The following is a 20,476-nucleotide window of genomic DNA, read 5'->3' as shown; positions in this document are numbered from 1 at the left end:
CCGTCTTTGAATTTGTCTGCCGTCGAGTCTCTGACCTTATTCCATAATAAACCAAGTGTTGAACTGAGAATACTTGTCACAATTGAAGACATACCGAGTTTCTTTACTCCAAGCGATGCTAAACTTTGACTAAACATAAGACAATATGTCAAAGCATATTCATTCTTGCGTTGAATTCCTCACAATCTTGTGGTATGTTCATCCTGTAATTTTACCATATGGAAATTGCCAGGCAGAAATCCCGCTAAGTTTCTTCACCTACAATATGTTAGTGCGGGCTTTTTGCACAAATATTCCTGTCACTTCATTCACAGAGTTTCTTACGATCATCTTAACACAATATTCTTTTCCATGATATCGAACTGGGATCAGAGAAAAGTATATTTGAACGAGATCTACGTATCTTTGCTAATGCTTGCAAAAATTCAAAGTGTTTTTATCGTATAAAGGACGTGGCGGGGATCCTGATGATTTGTGTCACTTTCTTTCTTTGAGAAGTCTCCAGCCTAGTTTCTACGGTTTAAAATATTGCTCATTTTAATAGAACTATCAATCAAATTTTAAAGCAAAGTAAATCAGGTGCAGACTGTTGCTGACACAAGGCTTGACGTTCCCACTTGAAAACTGAAAATCAAACTTTTCTATGATTATGAGTTGAAACAATCAAACACATATTTAGTAAAAAATGATAGATTAAAGTTATTTCAAGAATGAATTCAATGCTTATTGTTTATAGAGATAATTCATTCCAATATGGGGGCGTTTGTCATGTCGAGAAAAGTGAGTGTACAGGGAACCCAAGCAAAACAATGAAAATGACTCGTAAAACGCATTAGGTTTTACCTCAAGTTATTTTATTAGATTCACGAGACAGTCTAAACAATTCAAGGTGGAGAATACTAACGCTCTTTCCGCCTGTTTGACGAAGTCTTTTTTTTTAATTTCTCACTCAGCGCAAACGAATAATGACGTCTCGTAAATAACTATTATGACATCTGACCTTAGCCAGATTGAAATAAATGAATAGTTACAAAAGCTCTGTGTATAAAGACCCTTAACGCTGCTTTCCAGTTACGCGTTTTTCATACGCACGTACACGAACGTAAAAGTCTAAATCCTTATATGTGGAAAGCAACCCCCTAATTTGAAAACTCGTAACTTATCGACACGATCACATCTATCAAAAGACGAAAATCTCAACGGAGATCTCCGCAACCATGATAATGAAGACGAGAATGATGATTGATGTTCAGGGATGTTGATGTATAATTATGGATGGGTTGGTATGATTAAATATGATAATCTTGTGCATCGATGGATAACAATTGGCAAACATGGACAATGATGGAATCGATGTAGAGTAATGAGGTAATGACTATTCATAAAAATGATGGTGGTCATGAGATCACTCTTATTTCATACCTGAGTCTGAAGTGTGATCTCGACTGGGTCCAGTCTTCCTGGATTGTCTCAATCTTCTCTTTGTTTGTCAATAGCAGCGCTGGTTTTTATCACGAACCCAATGACAATATTTACCACGCGTAAAATCACAGTTATCTACCAGGAATGAAAGAGTTGTACATCATCAGTTGAGTTAGCTCTCACCAGAATAATTGCTTATCAAAACCTTGCGAGTAAACTCGTGTTATACCAGGGTCCGGTTGTATCAAGGCCGTTTAGCTTAAACGGTGGTTAAGTTCAAAATAGAAAGCAAGTCTATCGTTTTATTCAAGAAGCAAACTAAATGTTTTTAACCATAATACAAAGATACTGTTTACAACTACATATTCAGTGCATAATATTCAAATTGACTCATTCAAGAGAGATGTAGGAGTGTTATTTAATTTTGACTTATCCACCGTTTAAGCTAAACGGGCTTGATACAACCGGCCCCAGAACATGGATAAAATAATTACAATACAACATTCGCTCTTCAAAATCAAAATCCCGCGTGTCGACAGACAGGCATCAGATGTAATCTAACAAAATTTAAGTGTGTGTAGTTTGTGAAGTTCTTCTCTGCAGAGAGTTTCGACTGTCTCTTGAGGTTGTTAACTCAGCCAAGAGTTTGAGCTCGGCTCAAATGAACGAACGAATGAATGAATAAACGAATGCAGTAAATATACCTGAGTTACACGAGCTGTTGATATCACAATTGTTTATCTCTTCACACGCACTTGCAATAATTCACATCATTAGCAGAGGATGAATCTTAACCATTCCTGACTTGACGAATTGTGCAGTTGAAAATACGTTCATATCAGAGAGATGTCTGTATTGAAGAGGTGCATGTATTGAGACAAGTTTACATTTGCAATTGTTGCTGCCATCTTCTTCTTTTGATAGATGTAAACGAGTAGATTTAGTTATGGTTGTTCAGATAAGAACACCTATACATCATTACATCATAAATATTCGCTCGTTCACATCAATCAAAAGACGAAAATCGCACCAAAAATAGGATGGTAATTGGACTTGTAAACGTTGCTTCAGAGAGGTGTTTGTAAATAATGTATTGAAATGCCACGCTCAATAAACTATGAACCCGCCTGGAGTGTGAACAGCCTGGAGTGTGAGAGTTGTACGAGAGAGAGTGGAGCGCCTGCGCCAATCAGTCTTTAGAGCTTTACCAGACAAAGACCGCACGGACGTGATGAGTGTGAGAGTGGACTGCAAGTAAGGGAATGGGAGAGAACAGGGGGGGCGTACAACTCTCACACTTCCGGCCAAAATCAAACTTTAATTTCCAGGTAAGTCTCGTTTAGTTTTCAATTCCATTATATATCCTAGGAACAATTAACGTTTGTATAGCACTCTAACACCGAAGCGCCAAAATTAAATTCCTTCTCGCTCGGTTTATTATAAAACCGTTGATCCTGCGGATAACATAATATCCTTAATGTTACAGTTATTGGACGCTAAAAAGGATGTAGTTGCTGCATGAACACTATGACCTTTAAATTTGCTAACATCTAAACCTACAGCTACCAAAACAGACTTTATCCATCGAGATATAGTATCTTTGGAAACATGTCCATACGGTTTCACATAACTCAGTAACAATTGCTTTCTATCATGGCTATTTTCATCAGTTCTCTTGATATACTCTAAGAGATGAGTAACGACGCAAAGCTGAGGCTCAAATGGATATTTCAAAAACTCGAGGGGTTTGACATGAGTTCCGACACGTGTCTGTTTGACTTTTTCCATGACGTGGAAAGTGCACTTGTCCGCAACGAGAATCATGTTATCGACAATGAGAAGATGAATAGTTTGACAGCGTTGTCCACTGAGTAAGGTCAATAAGAAGGAAACTTTAACAGTAAGCTCCTTCAAAGTCAGCGCGGAAGGTATAGGCTGCTTTCGAAAAAACTATAAGACCTTGCTAACATCCCATGTTTTCTGGTAAAGCGGTAGAGCCGGGCGCAGTTCCAATACACCTTTCATAAAGTGCTAAACAATAGGTAGCTGTCCGAAAGTGACTTCACTATCACTTAACTGCAAAATAGAAGATAAAGCACACCTCGCCGAGTTCATTGAGCGATAGGACAAACCCGAGTCAAACAGCGATGACAGAAAATCTAACGTCCGTGGTAAGGGAGGGGAGATGATATCACAGTGCCTCTTCATACAAAATTTTAACCATTTCTGCAGATGCACTTGGTACTGAGATTTAGTGCTGTCTCTCCAAGAGGATTCAATTATGTTAATGGTTCTTAACGAGTAGCCAGGTTGTTGTAGTTGTTGCCGCAGACATGACAAACCAAAAGTTTGAGCTTCTTGCAAAGGGGATGAATTGTTTCCGATGATTTCCGACCGAGGTTCAGTAGTTTGTGACTGGGTTGAAGGACCACAGGAGGTGGAACATGAAGAGAGGCTAGCAAAGGATACCAAGGCTGGGTGGGACAGTCGGGAACAACTAAAATTCTCTTGGCATGCTCCTGAATTATTTTCTTTACAGCCTGTAAAAGAAAATTAAACGGCGGGAAACAATAAGATTTCAAGTCAATCCACGAAATAGAGAAAGCATCAACGAACACTGCTTCAGGATCTGGCGGATAAGAGCAATATGTTGGGAACTGTTTTATATTTAAGTGTGATGCAAAAAGATCGATCTAAGTGTGAAAATTCAAGGTACTGAGCGTATTATGTAATAACAATGGTTTGGTTTCCATTCGCTATCCGGATTATGAAAATGACGAGATTCTTTGCGTGTTAAGACATTCTGTGAACCAGGAATGTGAGCAGCAGTAAGCCAAGTGTTGTATTTTATACAAAATTCCCAGATTTCGCAGCCCATAGAGCGCCAAATACGACTATGACAAGAACCCATGTTATTTATTACAGCTACTGCTGTGGTGTTATCTATCATGAGTTTTACATGCTTACACCACTTAAGAGTGGTGCAGAACAGTTTAAGGGCAAAAAATGCAGGCAAAAATTCAATGTAGTTTATGTGATGGGTGCATTCATCTGGCAACCATCTTCCCCTTGAAGATGTATCACCTAGTACAGCTCCCTATCTTTCTAGGGATGCATCAGAGTATATAGTTATATCAATAGGAGGAATGAAAAGAAATCTAAAACTCTCTTCAAGATGGGTGACCCACCATCGTAACTCTATCAAGCCATCCTCAGAGACAGTCATATAGGAATCAAAATTACCCTTAGCTCTTTTAGGAGCATCTTTTTTATCCATTTCGAGGTACCTATAATGAAGAGCCCCATACTGAACCCCAGGTAAGGAGGAGACTAGGTAACCAATAATCTTGGCTACCTGCTGGATAGGAATGTCTGCTGGATGTTACATTATGTAATAAGGTTGATATTATTAATAATGGAGTTAGTATTTAATAAGTTGTTAGGAGGGTTGTGATTGATAAGTGGGCATGAAGGACAGAGACTTGAAGTGAAAAGGTTGTAATTTGTTGGACTAAGTTTCGGGAATAAATATACAAATATAGGTATATGTTACGAAGAGAATAAATTTGAAACACTGGACATTCAATAACTTCAAACAAAATTTTTTTAATTTTTTTCCTTTTTTCTTATTTGTAACTTGGATAGTCATTGTTATCAAGTTAATGACAAATCCTAGGATAATTACCTCTTGAGAAGGGGAAGGAGTGGACTTATCAGGATGGATAACTAGATCTAGGCAGTCAAATGTTTCAACTGTGTCAAGAGCATTTGTAGCACACTTAGCATATGTATCACCCTGCAGATAGAAGCCATCAATATACCCACTAATAATATGATTCATAGCTCCAAGCTTAGCCAGGGGTGGTTTCATAAGTTTATTATGTTAAGAACCTTATCATTTATTACAAGAGCCAAGAAAGTTTTCACTATATTATATCATATGAAATAGAATTCATACTCTTTTAAATGTCGTTAAAAGCTTATTGTCTAGGTTGGCAAATGTCAAAAAACATTATTATTTAAATTATTTAAATATCAGTTACACTTATTTTTGTCTCTCTTACAACAGAAACAGGAATGCTTTAATGGGATGTAATTCAGCAAAGTCTCACAAATTATATAAACCATGCTGCATCTATTGTTTGCTTTAGTTAACTCAAAGTTGCACTATTTCAGACAAGTATTTACTGCGTTTTATGCAGGACATGTTTGTTCATACTAAATCTCATTAAAGGTAAGTGATGCTTCTGTCTCTTACAACAACAACAGGACCCTTGGGATGAGATACCAGTTGGGGAGTGAACCGATTTTTATCTTTACAAAAGAAGGTAAGAGTCTCCGGCTCCCCGCCTGCTTCAGGGTAGCACAGAATGAAACAGGAATCTTTCTCCTTAACCCAGGTTAAAACCAATATTTTACAAATTTCGTAGTGAAATGCCACGCTCCATACCTCATGATCTTCTGGGACTTTTATTGTTGTCTTCAGATTTCCTTCCTTGGTGTATATTCGAACCGCCGTACGATCGTGTGTTGGTGTCATGATTTCATTCTGCTGGGAAATACTCAATGAAAATGCCCAACTCAAGCCGCGTTTAAACTTGTATTTCAATTGACACGTCTTGTCACAAACATACACATGAGGGACTTCGCTTTGGATGATGATAATATCATCGTCTTTGCATATCGCGATTCTAACTCGAGAAAAATCATTGTCCTCGAGAAAATCCAATGTATGATTTGCTTTTACATTGTAATTCTCGTCCAATATCGTCAATATGAATACTTCACCTGAACGTCTTCTCACCACGTAAACATTTTTATTCATATCAACAGCAAGCGCCCTTAAATAATAACCTGCAAATTCAGGTATTTTAACCCGTTTGATTTTTCCTGCCTCATGGATAATCATGATGTCGTCACGAGACCCAGTATCAAGGAAAGTAAGAACATCCCCCTGACTGTTCACAGCAGAGAAGTCGGGTCTTATTTTTTCATCAAGGAACTGTTCGTTTGGAGGATGAGGCAATTCCTCTCCCATAGACTTTCTTGTTGAAATTTTTTTCCAATTTCTTATTGGGTGAAAACTACGATCAGGAAGTTCAATCGTTGGCATGCAGGCGGACACTTCAAACGAATACTTGCCGCTGAATTTCCAAACATATTGAAACAACACATAGTTGATTAACATAACCGACTTGACGTTCTCCACTCGTTGAGTTTTATTCAACACCGATTTGACTCCACCGTTCAAATACACCGAGAATATCTCTTGAATGGCTGGTAAGCTATGAAGGGTCTCAAAAACGACAAACACCCAGTGACTGCGGTCTCAGGACTATCGACATGTTCCAGTATTTCTGAAACTATTCGTAGCTTCGCAGCAAAAATTCGATCTCCGATACTAAATGCCTCATTGCAGAAAGCAGTGGTTGCTGTCTCGCGCGCTTTCTTGAATCTTTCCCTCGCAGTTTCAAACTCTCTGTCCGAATTCATTTTAAGCTTTTCCATGGCGCGAGGAAGCTCTATTCCTTGGTTTAAGATACCAGACTGAATAACGCTCGAAGGTTCATCTGGTTCGTCCTGAGTTTCGCTCGCTTTCTGCTCGGGATTTGATTTATCAAGAGAAACACGGAGTAACTCTACTCCTTCTTTTAAAAAATTATAACTGGCGAGTAAAGTTGATCTAGAAAGGCCATCGATTTTAGACTTGATATCATTTAACTCTCGTACGACAATCTTTCGAATTTCTGCATCGGTTACATCGCCGTCTTTGAATTTGTCTGCCGTCGAGTCTCTGACCTTATTCCATAATAAACCAACTGTTGAACTGAGAATACTTGTCACAATTGAAGACATACCGAGTTTTTTCACTGAAGCCAAAAATTAAGGTTAAATTTTGACTAAACACTGGTGAATATGCTCAAACACATTCAATCATATGATTCCTAACGATGTTTTTATCTACGTTCTTCCGGAAACTTCATCACATGAGAAACAGGCGAGATATGAAGGTGTGAAGTTAGCCGCGGATTCGGCCTCAGATTGGCCCTTTTATTGGGCCTCACATTCAACTGTGTTCAATCATTCAAAAGTAGAATTTGGTTATTTAATAATAACAGGTTTTTTAGTCATTTTTTCGTTTAAACTTTAAAATTACGAATATGTATAGCTTATTTATGCATTGCTAGACTGTAATTAGAATAAAGCAGTCGATTTTATACAGATTTACAGAGTAAATTGATTATTATTTTAGGGCACTGTGTGAGAAGCGGTTGACCCACCTAGATGTGGCATAAACCGAACTGGTTTATTGCAATTCCTGTGTATACGTCTATGTTTTACAGAATTATACGGCCTTACAAATGGCGTGCATCATTGTGCTGCACAGTCCCAACATACTCGGGATTATTTGCTTCCTTGCTCAAATTAAAAATTTCATTATGATATAAATAAAAAAGACTTAACTAGTATATGATCCTCTCACCGACGCTATTAATGTTAATGTTACAATTTGCCAAAGTCAGTTGCTACAACAAGAATTAGCGTAGATGTGCATACAAATCAAAAGTACTATTGCCATATGACAAACAATGGTCCAATGAGGATTATAAGTTAAACTTGGCGCAACTTCCAGACGCATATATACGATCGTTTCAAACGTTATTTAGAACAGTATTTTCCCATCTATCAAAAAGTACACATCAGTTGAAGGCGCAGACGTTACACGCTGAATATTTGAGGGCAACAGCAACGACTCATTGCAAAAACATCTTACAATATTACATGGTGTTGACATATATATCCACGTTATCGTCCTAATTGTGCAATTTAAACTTATGCATTTCATACAAAATGCATGCCTATTCCATGCACTGCATTGAAGATAAAACTTCTGTTTACGAAGGTATGATTTCATTGTTCTGCATAATAATACAATGTGCTGTGCCGAGTTTTGCTGCAGTTTGTAGCGCAGACGATGCGCTTTCGATGAAGGAGAACGCTTCCTAGCCGTGTCATATCGAGATTTGCGATGTCAGATTTGCCTCGTTCTGATGTGTCGTCATAGTAATTGGAGACCATGTGCTCGCTCTATTTTGACATTTTGTTGTTAATTAAAGCATATGAGCCATCATCGGTAACCGAAATCAAAATATTCCGAACGCATATCACTAATCTGTGATTACTACTAGTATATTATAAATATCGATTCGCCGGGTGATCGCTTCAGAAGAAAGGTGTAGCGAACTATATATCCAAATTGATAATAATTGATGATCAGGGATAATCATGTATACACATTGGATGATAATGATGGATCACAACAAATATGTATGATAATGTATGATCGATGGATAACGGTGGACAATGATGGACAACGATGGATAACGGTTAGGTCGAATGGAATAAAGGTCATATCTGTAGTGATGATTAATGAAAAATTGTGATGACGGATCACTTTTATTTCTTACCCGTTCTAGTAATATGGTATTGACTGGTACCAGTTTTACCGGTTTCTGATGATCCTTTGTGTTTCCCAACAGCATTTCATCCTTATTTACAGACCCACTGACAGTATTTCCAGCGTGAAATGACAGTTATCTACAAAGGTTGAAAGATTTGAGCACCAATAGTTGAGCAATCTCGTCTCTCACTTATCAAGTCTTGTGGGAAAACTGGTGCAATGCCAGAACAGAGATAAAATAATAACAGTTCACCGAACGTACCTTCACAAATTCTGCATCTCGACTGGCAGAGATCAGGTGTGATTAGGCCCAGGTTTAATTGTGGTGATACATGATTTTCTGGTAATGTAAACCGTCTTTTGAAGTCAGTTTAAAGTTTTAACACAGCAAAGAGTTCTCGTTTGTGCTTGGCTCGATTGAATAAACTCGATAAATGCACGCCTGCCTTTTTAATAATTCGGGTCAATAACTTGGGATGAATTTCAACCTGTCTTGACTTGACGAATTGTGCGGTCATGTCAGAGAGATGTTTGTATTGGAAAGATGTCTGTATTACGATCAAGTTTTCTTCTTTTGATAGATGCAAACAAGTAGATAAGTTATGGACGTTCAGATAAGAACACGCATACATCATTACATCATTACTATTTCCTCATTCACATCAATCAAAAGTTAAAATGTCTGTAGTGTAGAGATAGAGATGTTTGTAATAGAGAAATGTCTGTATTAGAGAGATGTCTGTATTAAAGAGATGTCTGTATTAGAGAAATGTCTGTATTAGAGAGACGTTTGCATGTATTAGAGAGATGTCTGTATTAGAGACATGACTGTATTAGAGAGATGTCTGTATTAGAGAGATGCCTGTATTAGAGAGATGTCTGTATTAGAGAGATGCCTGTATTAGAGAGATGTCTGTATTAGAGAGATGTCTGTATTAGAGAGATGTCTGTATTAGAGAGATGCCTGTATTAGAGAGATGTCTGTATTAGAGAGATGTCTGTATTAGAGAGATGTCTGTATTAGGGAGGTGTCTTTATTAGAGAGATGTCTGTATTAGAGAGATGTCTGTATTAGAGAGGTGCCTGTATTAGAGAGATGCCTGTATTAGAGAGATGTCTGTATTAGAGAGATGTCTGTATTAGAGAGATGTCTGTATTAGGGAGGTGTCTTTATTAGAGAGGTGTCTGTATTAGAGAGATGTCTGTATTAGAGAGATGTCTCTATTAGAGAGATGTTTGTATAGAGATATGTTTGTGTTAGAGTGATGTCTGCATTAGAAATATGATACTCGCTTTGATATCAGTGCTAATATTAATAGATTAGAAATACATGCATGACATCTAGAAATAATTAATAATAATAAATTTCAAATAATCATCAAACGCAATAGTGGGCTGTTTCTATTCAAAAATTAAAATAAATATATATACAATACTGAACGGTAAACTCTCTAACAATAGAAATGCACGGACGCAAGTCTTTTTTTTCCAATCTTTGTGACTTTTGTCATGCAACTTCCTACATACTAGTGGCTTAATCCTAAAATATTGGGAATGTTAAGATATAGAATGAACATAAAACGTATCTTATTTCGTGAATTTATAAACATAATTCGTGAAATCTTTTCCGACACCAAACCAGCAGTCGTTGGAAGCACCATATTTGTCATATTCAATCATACTTCTTGCGCCCCAACACTCTCCGTAAAACTGCACAGCAAAATACTAAATAATATAATCAATGCTTGCTCATTGAAAAATGGAAGCGAAATTCATATTAGGTTAACGCAATGCAGTATTATTACTGTAAATATGAGAGGAATTGGTTCAAAATATCCATGTTGTGGATGGTCCAGTTATAATTGACTTTATTGAGGCCTGAGACAAACATAAAAGCCTTGCACTGGCCTGGTATTTTAATAATTTTATAAATACCTTGTATCCTTTGTCATAAGCAACACAGGCGCATTCTCTGACGGTCTTTTGCATGTCATACCAGTCTATTTTATCCCGGAGATTCGCAATCAAGTCTGGCAAAGCTCTTTTATAACGATCGTTAAAACATCCCAAGTGTTGTATACCTAAATATATACGAAGAGCTGTGTTTGACGTTTGCCTTGTGTGTTGATTTCAAGAACCGAACAATTGTCATTTGAACAAAGAGCTTTTGTAAAGTTCGTTTAAGATAAGCTCGCTGTAACAAAGTATCTTTGTTTCAAAACATGAGCCCCATTTTACTGTAGAAAGTTCACTTAAATATGTATCTTTGTTAATGGACACTAAAGTCATTGATGTGTACTTAATTTTATATTTGAAAAATTACAGTGAAAGTCAGTTGTTATCTGTTGTCCTAAATTCTGATCAATGGCCAGTCAACTCGGTTTAAATCGCATAGAACTCTTGTTGACGTTTGACCAAGCATTGATAGTTCCATCAAAAAAAAACCCTCATCCAGAAAAATTAACCTTTGTTTGCCAACTCGCATTCTCGTTGAATCAATGTTTCAAATGCAAAACCACTGTTAGCATTAAAAAATGTTTCCAATTTCTACCATCGCGAGGATCATGTTTTATTGAAGGATCAAGGCATTGTTGGTCTTATCAAAGGCCCTTCATCTATCGGAAGAACCAGTCGGGTTCCCTTAAGTAGTTTCAAAGTCAATCAGAGATGTACATTAATTTGAGGACCATCGATGAACTAAAATGATCATGTTTATCCCAGAGTGTAGCGACTTACCACAGGGCATTTCCTTGAAATTAATGTCATCCAAAGCCATGTCAGAATAAAAAGATCGGCCACGAATTGCTTCAAATTCCACCTAAATGAAAATTTGTGACGTAAGAATGTGAACAAGCAGTAGTTTTTTCACTGGAATAAAACCGTTTTAAGTAAACATTCGAAGATCAAAGATGCTTGGAAAGTATCGAATGATTTTGGATGATTTTGGTCATTGCCTTACGTTTACTCCAAAATAAAACTGCTACCTGGGACAACAAGATTGGGTCTAAATCACCGGGCGGTAGAACAAATATTAATTTACTTTTGGACCAGGGAGGGCCCCTCAACCCTCCTGTGTCTCCCGCTCCTGGTTTAGAATGGTGAACTGTTATTCCTATACCCTCATGCATGAACAAACTAATCAAAGCACAAACTAATCCTACGAAGTTTTATCGATGTATTTATTTCAATACATGGACAATTCAAAAATTTTACGAAAATATTTTTATCAGCTTCATTTTCACAACTGCTCTTTAACTGGATTAAAATGACTGTATACAAGTAAAAACAGTCCAATTAGAGCATTTCTTTCGAAATCCGGTGTAAGGCATTGCGATACTTCCATGGATGGCCCAAAAGTAATGTTGAAGAGTAAAAAAATTATCAACTATAACGAAAATATCATACAAACCTGGTAACTAGTCGTAGACACGTTAGATATTGTTGTGCTACCTAATATCCATCTGTTTCCCTGATCACCTTTCTTATCCCATATTATCCTCTTAGAACCCACAGGGTCTTTAATGTACACGCTGAGTTCTCCCATTGAGCGGCCATACATGTGATAGTACCAGGAAATGCAACGACATTGCGAGGGTGGAAACAGTTTGCTTGTTAGCAGAGCTGTGTCGTTCTCCTTGGCGGGGAAGCTGGCCTCGGTAAAAATGTAATGGCCTGGAAATTTGACGGTAATGGTAATTATGAATAATGGTGGATACTCTTGGATAATGGTGGATAATCATTTGTGGGATAATAGTGGATATTGAGGATCAGGTGAAACGATTAGTAACGATAGAAAATAATGAATAACTGTTTGATAATGATGGATAACCATGGAAAGTGAAGGATAGAGATGGCCCATGAGTTGGGATCAAAAGGGGATGACAAATGATGATGATGTATCCTAGAGATTTCTTACCCGTGCCAGTAGTATGGTCTTGATTTGGACCAGTGCTCCCGGTTGGTGTTGATCCTTTATGTGCTTGCCAGAAATAATCCATGTTTTTATAACGGTTCCAATGACAGTAACTACCACGCGTAAAATCACAGTTATCTACAAAGAAATAAAAGAATATTCCATCATTAGTTTAACGAGACTTCGCCTGAGGGTGAAAAATGATGGGCGGGCAGAGACAAGATGTTGTCTAACCAAGCTGAATTGAACTTATCCAAAAAACAAACCTGGGTTGCATGTACTGTTGGCGTAGCAATCTTTTTCTTCTTTCCCAACCCCTGGGCAGTCTTTCCCGCCATGCATCGGGGCGGGATCTGAACATTTTCTGGATCGATGACGCTTGCAATTTTCATCGCATTCTGTCCAAGAGGACCAGCGACCCCAATGACCAGCAACAGGAGCTGAAACGAGAAAATAAAAGCGTTTAAACAAGATAGACGAGCTCAGAGGTTGTATTTCTGGAACTTAGCCTCAAATGTGGTATAACAACTGCCAAAATAGACAAAACACTTCTCGACCTTTCGACCTGAGGTCCTTCGTCAGAAGACGAAAGTCGAGAAGTGTTTTGTCTATTTTGGCAATTGGTATACCACATTTGATGCTAAGTTGTTTGAAGACGATGCCACGCTGCTCCCTGGTTGTATTTCTGGAAGCCATTGGCAACCTCGCAAGCCAACGTGGGCCGTGGATCGAAGGTAGAAAACCCTGGCTTGTGGGGTTTAGGTAATTGCTTGCGTTCTAGTCAATGACTCATGCAATTATATCTAGCTATAGTATGTGTCACTGGTTCTGTCATAAGCGTAGAGGCCCGTGGGGGGGAGGGGAAGGCGTTCGTATTTTTACACGATGAAGGTGAGAAGGTCCCCCCTATCATTGAGAATCAATTTTTGTGTTCCCGTGAAAGATCACGAGTCACGACAGGGAAAAAAAAGGATCTCAGCCACTGATCTACGTATGTCACTGATATGCGATAAATTTAAGTGCTCGAAGTAAAGGACCTACCGTAACATTCCTCGTTCGTGCAATTCTGCCATTGAGATTCCACGCCATGCGACGATGCTCCAGGACAGTCCGCGTGGTTTGAAGAGAAACAATATCTTTGCCTTTTCTTAACACAATCTTTACTGCAAGGCGAAAAACTGGACCACTCGCTAAACCCAACGCCATTGACTATTTGAAAAGACGTGATATTCATTTAAGAAAGTTATACTGCTCCTTATTGATCAAATAACATGGAGGAACAAGCTGTTAGTAACAAATTTTAATCTTGCAGCAATTAGAATTTCTATTCAACAATTTGTAGAAACATCTTCACCTTGTTTATTTGTAATGCGCGAAGTTGCAAGAACATTATAAACTTGAAATTTGATAAAATACGTTGAAATGCTAGAATAAGCTTGCTAAAAGTCTCCAATACTTACTGTGGCAATTATACAATGAATTAAGTTTGATTAAGTCAATTTTACTGAAGCCATCTCGCTGTCCAATGCTCGCACCAGAGATCGCCTTAATGGTGGCTTTCCCATTCTTTGTAAATGCTTTCGTTCCGTAATGCATCACGGACTCGTAGTCATATTGTACCCCGAGAACATCCAAATACTCGTGGCTGTATTTGTTAAAATTATGAGATTCCTCTACACAAAAGAATGTCTTTCTTAGTAACGAGAAAACACAAATTTCAACTGATCGTCAAGTCATATGCGAGATCAGCTTCGTCTTTCTTAGGCGCGTAGCAACTCCCAGAATAATTAGAGTTCTTTGGATGACCTTGTCTTCGACCATTTGGGAGGGGGAGGAGGAGGGGGGGGAGGGAGGGGAGGGAGGAGGGAGAGGCACACTTTTCTACGGGTGGGGGCGGGGGTTGTTAAATGGGTTGGAGCGCTGCCCTCTGGTTAGAGGCACAGGTGCGATTTATTCGTATATTCGAACTGAGCACCTCTGCTGATGAAAGTTGGGAGTTTTCGAAAAATTTCGATATTCAACGTCTACAAGCTCCAATGATAGGTTTTAGAGTCTCTTTAAACTTCCATATCTCCCGAATTCCTTACTTTCGATAATATTTTCCCAGAATATTTCCACATACTGATCTCTATCCGGTCTGGACTGCTCGTGGTAAAACCCAAGAGCATGAAGTATTTCGTGGATGATTACTCCTCGACTGTAACAGCCTGAACCGAGCGATATGCTTTGGGGGCCTGGGCTCAAATAATCGCGACCAATGAACGACCAGCACCTACGACAGAAATTGAGAAAATGTCAATTGAGAACATAATCGTAGCACAGTTGCCGGTTAGTTTTTTCTTCCGGGTTTCTTGCAACTTGCAAAGCAATTCTACATGTTAAGAGATGTAAATTAGTGAAGAGGGATCTAAAAAAGGATAAGAATAGAGTGTAATAAGCACAAACGTTTCTGGGCTGCAAATATACATCTCTCAAAAGAAGAATTGCATTTGCAAGTTGCAAGAAAAATTGCACAGTGTAACAGGGCCTTAAAATATTCACCCAGAACCGCTGAAGAAGTTGATCCAGTTTTTCTCTGTCGATCTCACTGTAAATCTAAGGCAGGAATGTTTGTGAAAGTACTCCAAAGCATCCTGTATTTTGGTGTGTACATCCGGGCCTGAAAAAATTACATGTATTCAATTCAGTTAGTAGCCCGGGAAATTACTACGCTAATCATTGTCCCTTCAATAAAAAGCATGCAGAATTACGAGGGGGAAAGGCATTTGCTTTGGCTTAAACGGCAAATTTGTCTATATTTTTCAGGTTAAGCCAATCAAAATGCTTAAATGGTTAATGCTACAAATTTCTTCATTGGTCAAAAACGAAATTCCTTCTTGTAATAGCAGTCAGTACTCTCTGGGGAACAAAGCCCAAGTATCCACGACTTCTGTCCATTCCAGGCGATCAAGTGACAATATATGCTCACCAAAGTCATTTGATATTTCGTAGGGTATAACACGAGTTGGCCAAAGCTTAGATCTGTCTCTCAAAGCGTTTCTCTTCTTGTTCGTGTCGCCGTTTCTGTTTTTAAGATCACCGTCTCTTAGTCTCACATCGCCTTCAAAAAGCTTGTACAAACCTTGCTCTAGTGAATAGAGACATATTAGTTGAGAACTGTGGCCGATCGTATGACTTGAGTGTTGATATAATAAGTATAATAAATTGCAATTTTAGCATAATGTAACGAGTTCTTCCCAGTTATGATAATCAAAGATAATATGCGAATAATCATGTTTTAATGATGATGATTATGATAATGATCACATCCGGAAGGTGATGACGAAGCAATCGTTATTTACTCACTAGTATTGATTTCAACAATTTTGTCCATGGCTGCCACGTCTCCCCCGTCCTCTTCTGCGAAATCTGTGGAAAAAACCCCAAGATTCCTTGAAATGATTCCTTGGTTCTACAAACTGGTACACACAATGCTTCATAGACTAGCGAGATCAAATTACACACTGCTGTATAGATATCATACAGACTTCTATAGATATCATTCATGGATAATGCAGAAAGTTTTAACTCTCTTTGCAGACGTATAAAACGTCCTATCAGCTAGGGTTTTTGTAAAAGCCATGTTGGCAAATACAAATTATAAACATGCCGGTTTTTTTCAATCTATAAGCCTGTTTTAAGCAGTGATCTTTACTGTGCAAACCAGTCGACTTGAAATGTCGACTACCTAATATAACTTTAAGGTCATTGGACACAACTAGACAACTCTTCTTTCGAAACATACTTTCAGCACCAAATACAGCTGCCATTTAAGTCAATTCTTTATCCGAAACTTTTCTGCTGAATGTAACACAGACCGTGAATGTGTCTATCAGTTCGCAGTAGACAAATTTCTTAACAGATTTCTCTACACAAGGCTGTAATATACTAAAACTGTTTCAACAAACTGTACGTTACCTTTCGAAAAACTCCTTCCAAAGGCATCACCGGTTAGGAGTAGAAAAAGGCTAAGAAAATACAGTTTATTCATTTGTGGACGTTTTAGTTTTATTTCATAAATCTATAGCCGATGTTCACAGGACTGTCAAAGTCTTTCCTGATCAGTAAGGAAGTGTTGTGATTAATGAATGTTTTTAATACAGAGCACACTAGTTAGTAAGGTATCATTAATGGAGTAAAATTAATAATCTGTTAAAGTTCTCACGTTTGTTTGACAAACAAAGCGTAGGATGTCTTCGGTGAAAAACATCATTGTAAACACCGACCATCACAAAGAGGATTAAGACAAAGCCGCGCCATCGTTCAGGACAATTTTAATGGCCGAAAATCACCTCTAATCAACGCTATTTGAGTTATTACTATTCATAAAGTGAAATTAAGGTTCAAATTCGAACGGGCCTGTCCATTAATACGACTGTGAGGCTGTGAGCGTATTTACCTGTCTTAACTGGCTTGTTTATGATCTATTAAATACATGACAATAATAAACGGAGTCAATTTTGTTGCATTTTATTGCAGTTCACACGAAGAAAATTTTGCAGAGGTGTATCGCGTAGGTGCAACGAATTTGGATTGCAAAACAAGGTGAAAACACTTTTCATGGCAGCCCGCTGTTGTCTCGAGAGAAAAATTAGATTATACACATCATTCTCTGCATTCATTTTAAAATGACACGCCAGTTCCTATCAGTTCTAAACTGTTCTTTCTAGAGGTCCAACAAGGATCATCTCTTATTTTGATCCATGCAGTGTTACTACAGGAGGAAACCTAAACTAAACTAACTTTATTTATACTGGATAGCTCTATCAGTTCTAAACTGTTCTTCCTAGAGGTGTAGTAAAGATCATCTCTTATTGATTCAGTGTTACTACAGGAGGAAACCTAAAGTACAGTTCGACTCAAATTTGTGCATATTCAGTTGTTTTATAGTTGGAAGATGGTTAGTGCAGGATGAAGGTAGATTTTTTGAAATCGGGGCATATATACATACCTCTTTCTGAATTGTCGTCCAAAGTTGCGTGATATTTCTATATTTGGCCATCTGAAGGAGTTCTACATCGTTAAATGAAAGAAAAACAATGTTATTAAAAATTAAACGAATTGACATAAGTTGTTTATTGTTATCAAATAAAATGAGTTTACACGAAATACTTGCATGTACAATTAATTATCATCCCACTACTCGAGACGCCAATATTTCACGCGTGTCACTTGCGATACGAATATCTTCAAACAAGGCAAATGATTAATGGTGGTGCAGTCACCATGGAGTCAGCATGGAAATAATGAAATGTTCGCTTCTCTCTAACAAACTAGAGATGCGCTAGTTATCAACGTACGTGGCCCAACACGTTTGAGATCTTTTTCAGGTAGTTAAGAGTAAAAATACAAATCATGACAGCTTATTGTAAAGTACTACCTACACTTATAACCACGGCACCATGCATGCATGTTCGAAAAATTTAAAGCAAAACAAGTATTATTTCCTCAGGCCAAAGAGCTAGAATAATTAATCTATAGTATATCCGTCTAGAATTGGGGTCTATAATTTCATAAACTGAACATTGAATGGATGAGAACTCTTCCTTTGTTAAAAGAGATTTTCGTGACCTAAATTAGCTCGGCAGATTTCAAATAGCCTGATCCAAATACCTTTTGTGTATGCATTAAGACATAAATATATGAAATTTCTACCCCTATAGACACTATAAAATCAAGGAAAGTGTACTCTGTCAACAGCTCTACTTAAAGCTTGTGTATACAAACTTATATATTTATCAATCTGTATGAGAAACACGTTAACAATTTACATAAACATACTAACAATACTTAATACAACACGATTTTTTCAGAAGTAAAGGCAGGTGCTGTTAAGCCGATTTTTATAAGCTGAATTTGCACGGCAAATTTTCACATGACGAAAATATTTTGAAATTTGACAGATTTTTTAGACGAAAAATCAAATGCTATTCAATTTTGTTAAAAAAGAAAAATAGCAATATGACGATATATATTCTACGTTAAAAAGACTATGGATGTTGTATTTCCCATCGTGTCGTTTCCTTGACTTTAGTTATATCACCGCGCAACTTAAAGACCCGTACACAATACAAAATTTTCACTGGGGGGGGGGGGGGGGGAGGTTATAGTCAATTGAAAACATGTGTTGCAATAAATTTGATTCTTGTAAAATCCACATTTAATACCTGGGAAATTCGGCCTCCCATTATTGCGAAATTCAGCCCCTCTGAAGAAATATAGTTAACTTTATTTTAGGGCTACAAAATCAAAGTTTTCCCCGACACTTATTATATAAGATGAAATTGTGCTCAACATTTACAGTTAGTTCAGGTATTGGCTCTGGGCCTCTGGCTCTGTCCATTGTCTAAACGGAAGGAACCGCCAAGAGTCAACCTGGGGTTATTGTGTAAGGGTAAATAACACATATCACCTTGGACATTTCACTCGATAAACTGGGATAGATATCAAAGAGTCCATAGTTGATGGCAAATCGAGCAGAATTTGGTCATATTTAAGACCTGATCGGGCTGAAAGATTTCAGCCTAAATGAACACTTTGAAGCTCTGATATTTATTCTCAACCAGCAGAATACTCGCAATTTTTCACTTACATTTTACACCGAGGTAACTATCAAACTTCTAGCTTTCAAATTGCTTCCATTTTGCACCAAAGCGATCAATAATGGTCTGACACGATCTCACGAAGAAACAGCGCACTCGCGAATTACTTTCGCTTTCGGGATTTCGAAACACCTCGATATTTCAACCACTTGCCCCAACGAATGGATGTGGTGATTTGGTGACATCTTTAGCAAAAACACTTCGGTCTCCGGCTGTTACAAGTTACTTTAAACGCTTTGAGGCTACAAGGCTCCTCGCGATAAAGATTTTACATGCGTTAATCGACTAAATAGCGGGCGAACTTATCTTCCTCGACCTCGCTTGCCCGACAAAAGTAAAAAGAGAAGAAACTTGAAGAAATCCCGAGGTAATCAACCTTGAAGGCAAAGCATTATCTTTTGTCTTTAATACAGAATGAGTCGAATATCTGGGTCCATGCTGTTATATAAAAGATGAGTTAACTTTTAACTGTAGTCAAGGACTGAGAATTGGCCAATCTGATTTGTGTATTTCTGAGGAAAGTCAGGAAACTAGGATTTAACTATGCAAAGTGTAGTTAAAAAGAGTTTATACAACCGTATCCATGTGTAATCTGGCAGAATCAGCCTAAAGTGAATCAATAATTAATCTAAAATTTAAATATTGTTCCTTTGGGAGTTAAGATGTATTTTAAACGTGCGCTAGATAATAACAGCAGACAATCGCTCAGTTTCTTTTGAACAAAGGAAATTGTTTATTTCAGTCAGCTGAAAGTACGCGACCTCAAACCCCGCGCTGTGGGTTTTTGCCTCTCGCCCGCGTCGTAATTCGTTGGTTTGAATCCTTAGAAGAATGTTTTTCGTGACAACCGTATTATTATAGAAATATAGGCGTCGCTATACATTTTAATAAGGTAGTTTAAAAATTGGTGACTCCAAAACAATCACGAAACTACACATGCAGACGGATTGTTATCTCAAATTTTATTAAATAAAATAAATATCTATCTTTTCAGCGATGGTGCTTAAATATACATTTAACATGTTCATATTAAAGCTA

General features: G+C 37.7%; 2 protein-coding genes across 2 annotated transcripts in view; both read right to left on the bottom strand.

Moving 5' to 3' along the window:
• The window catches only part of LOC114537709, a 60,852-nt gene extending 43,457 nt beyond the window's left edge, over positions 1–17,395 (bottom strand). The window contains exons 1-9 of the mRNA XM_028558808.1: positions 16,755–17,395; positions 16,143–16,205; positions 15,766–15,924; positions 15,339–15,456; positions 14,885–15,069; positions 14,258–14,470; positions 13,839–14,006; positions 13,064–13,237; positions 12,801–12,935 (exon numbers count right to left, since the gene is read on the bottom strand). Coding sequence (XP_028414609.1) covers positions 12,801–12,935; positions 13,064–13,237; positions 13,839–14,006; positions 14,258–14,470; positions 14,885–15,069; positions 15,339–15,456; positions 15,766–15,924; positions 16,143–16,205; positions 16,755–16,827 — 1,288 coding nt within the window. The 5' untranslated portion in view covers positions 16,828–17,395. The remainder of the gene's footprint in view (positions 1–12,800; positions 12,936–13,063; positions 13,238–13,838; positions 14,007–14,257; positions 14,471–14,884; positions 15,070–15,338; positions 15,457–15,765; positions 15,925–16,142; positions 16,206–16,754) is intronic.
• On the bottom strand, positions 10,382–11,691 carry LOC114537700. Its single transcript, XM_028558802.1, has 3 exons — positions 11,621–11,691; positions 10,820–10,965; positions 10,382–10,609 (listed from the first exon to the last, which is right to left on the bottom strand). The coding sequence occupies exons 1-3, from the start codon at positions 11,658–11,660 to the stop codon at positions 10,472–10,474; spliced, it is 324 nt and encodes a 107-aa protein (XP_028414603.1). The 5' UTR covers positions 11,661–11,691; the 3' UTR covers positions 10,382–10,471.
• Positions 17,396–20,476: the final 3,081 nt, after the last annotated feature.

Source organism: Dendronephthya gigantea, unplaced genomic scaffold (assembly GCF_004324835.1).
Source record: "Dendronephthya gigantea isolate DGI-Jeju-01 unplaced genomic scaffold, DenGig_1.0 000162F, whole genome shotgun sequence".
Classification (NCBI taxonomy): domain Eukaryota; kingdom Metazoa; phylum Cnidaria; class Anthozoa; order Malacalcyonacea; family Nephtheidae; genus Dendronephthya; species Dendronephthya gigantea.
Note: the sequence above shows the minus strand (reverse complement) of the source record. Positions and strands in the feature narration are given on the sequence as shown.

Excerpts from the sequence above, each read along its gene's own strand:
- LOC114537700 (XM_028558802.1), bottom strand. The coding sequence starts at position 11,660 with ATGGCTTTGGATGACATTAATTTCAAGGAAATGCCCTGTG. Across the intron at positions 10,966-11,620 it reads TTTCAAGGAAATGCCCTGTG|GTATACAACACTTGGGATGT; the intron begins GTAAGTCGCTAC and ends GTATATATTTAG. Across the intron at positions 10,610-10,819 it reads CTTATGACAAAGGATACAAG|TATTTTGCTGTGCAGTTTTA; the intron begins GTATTTATAAAA and ends TATATTATTTAG.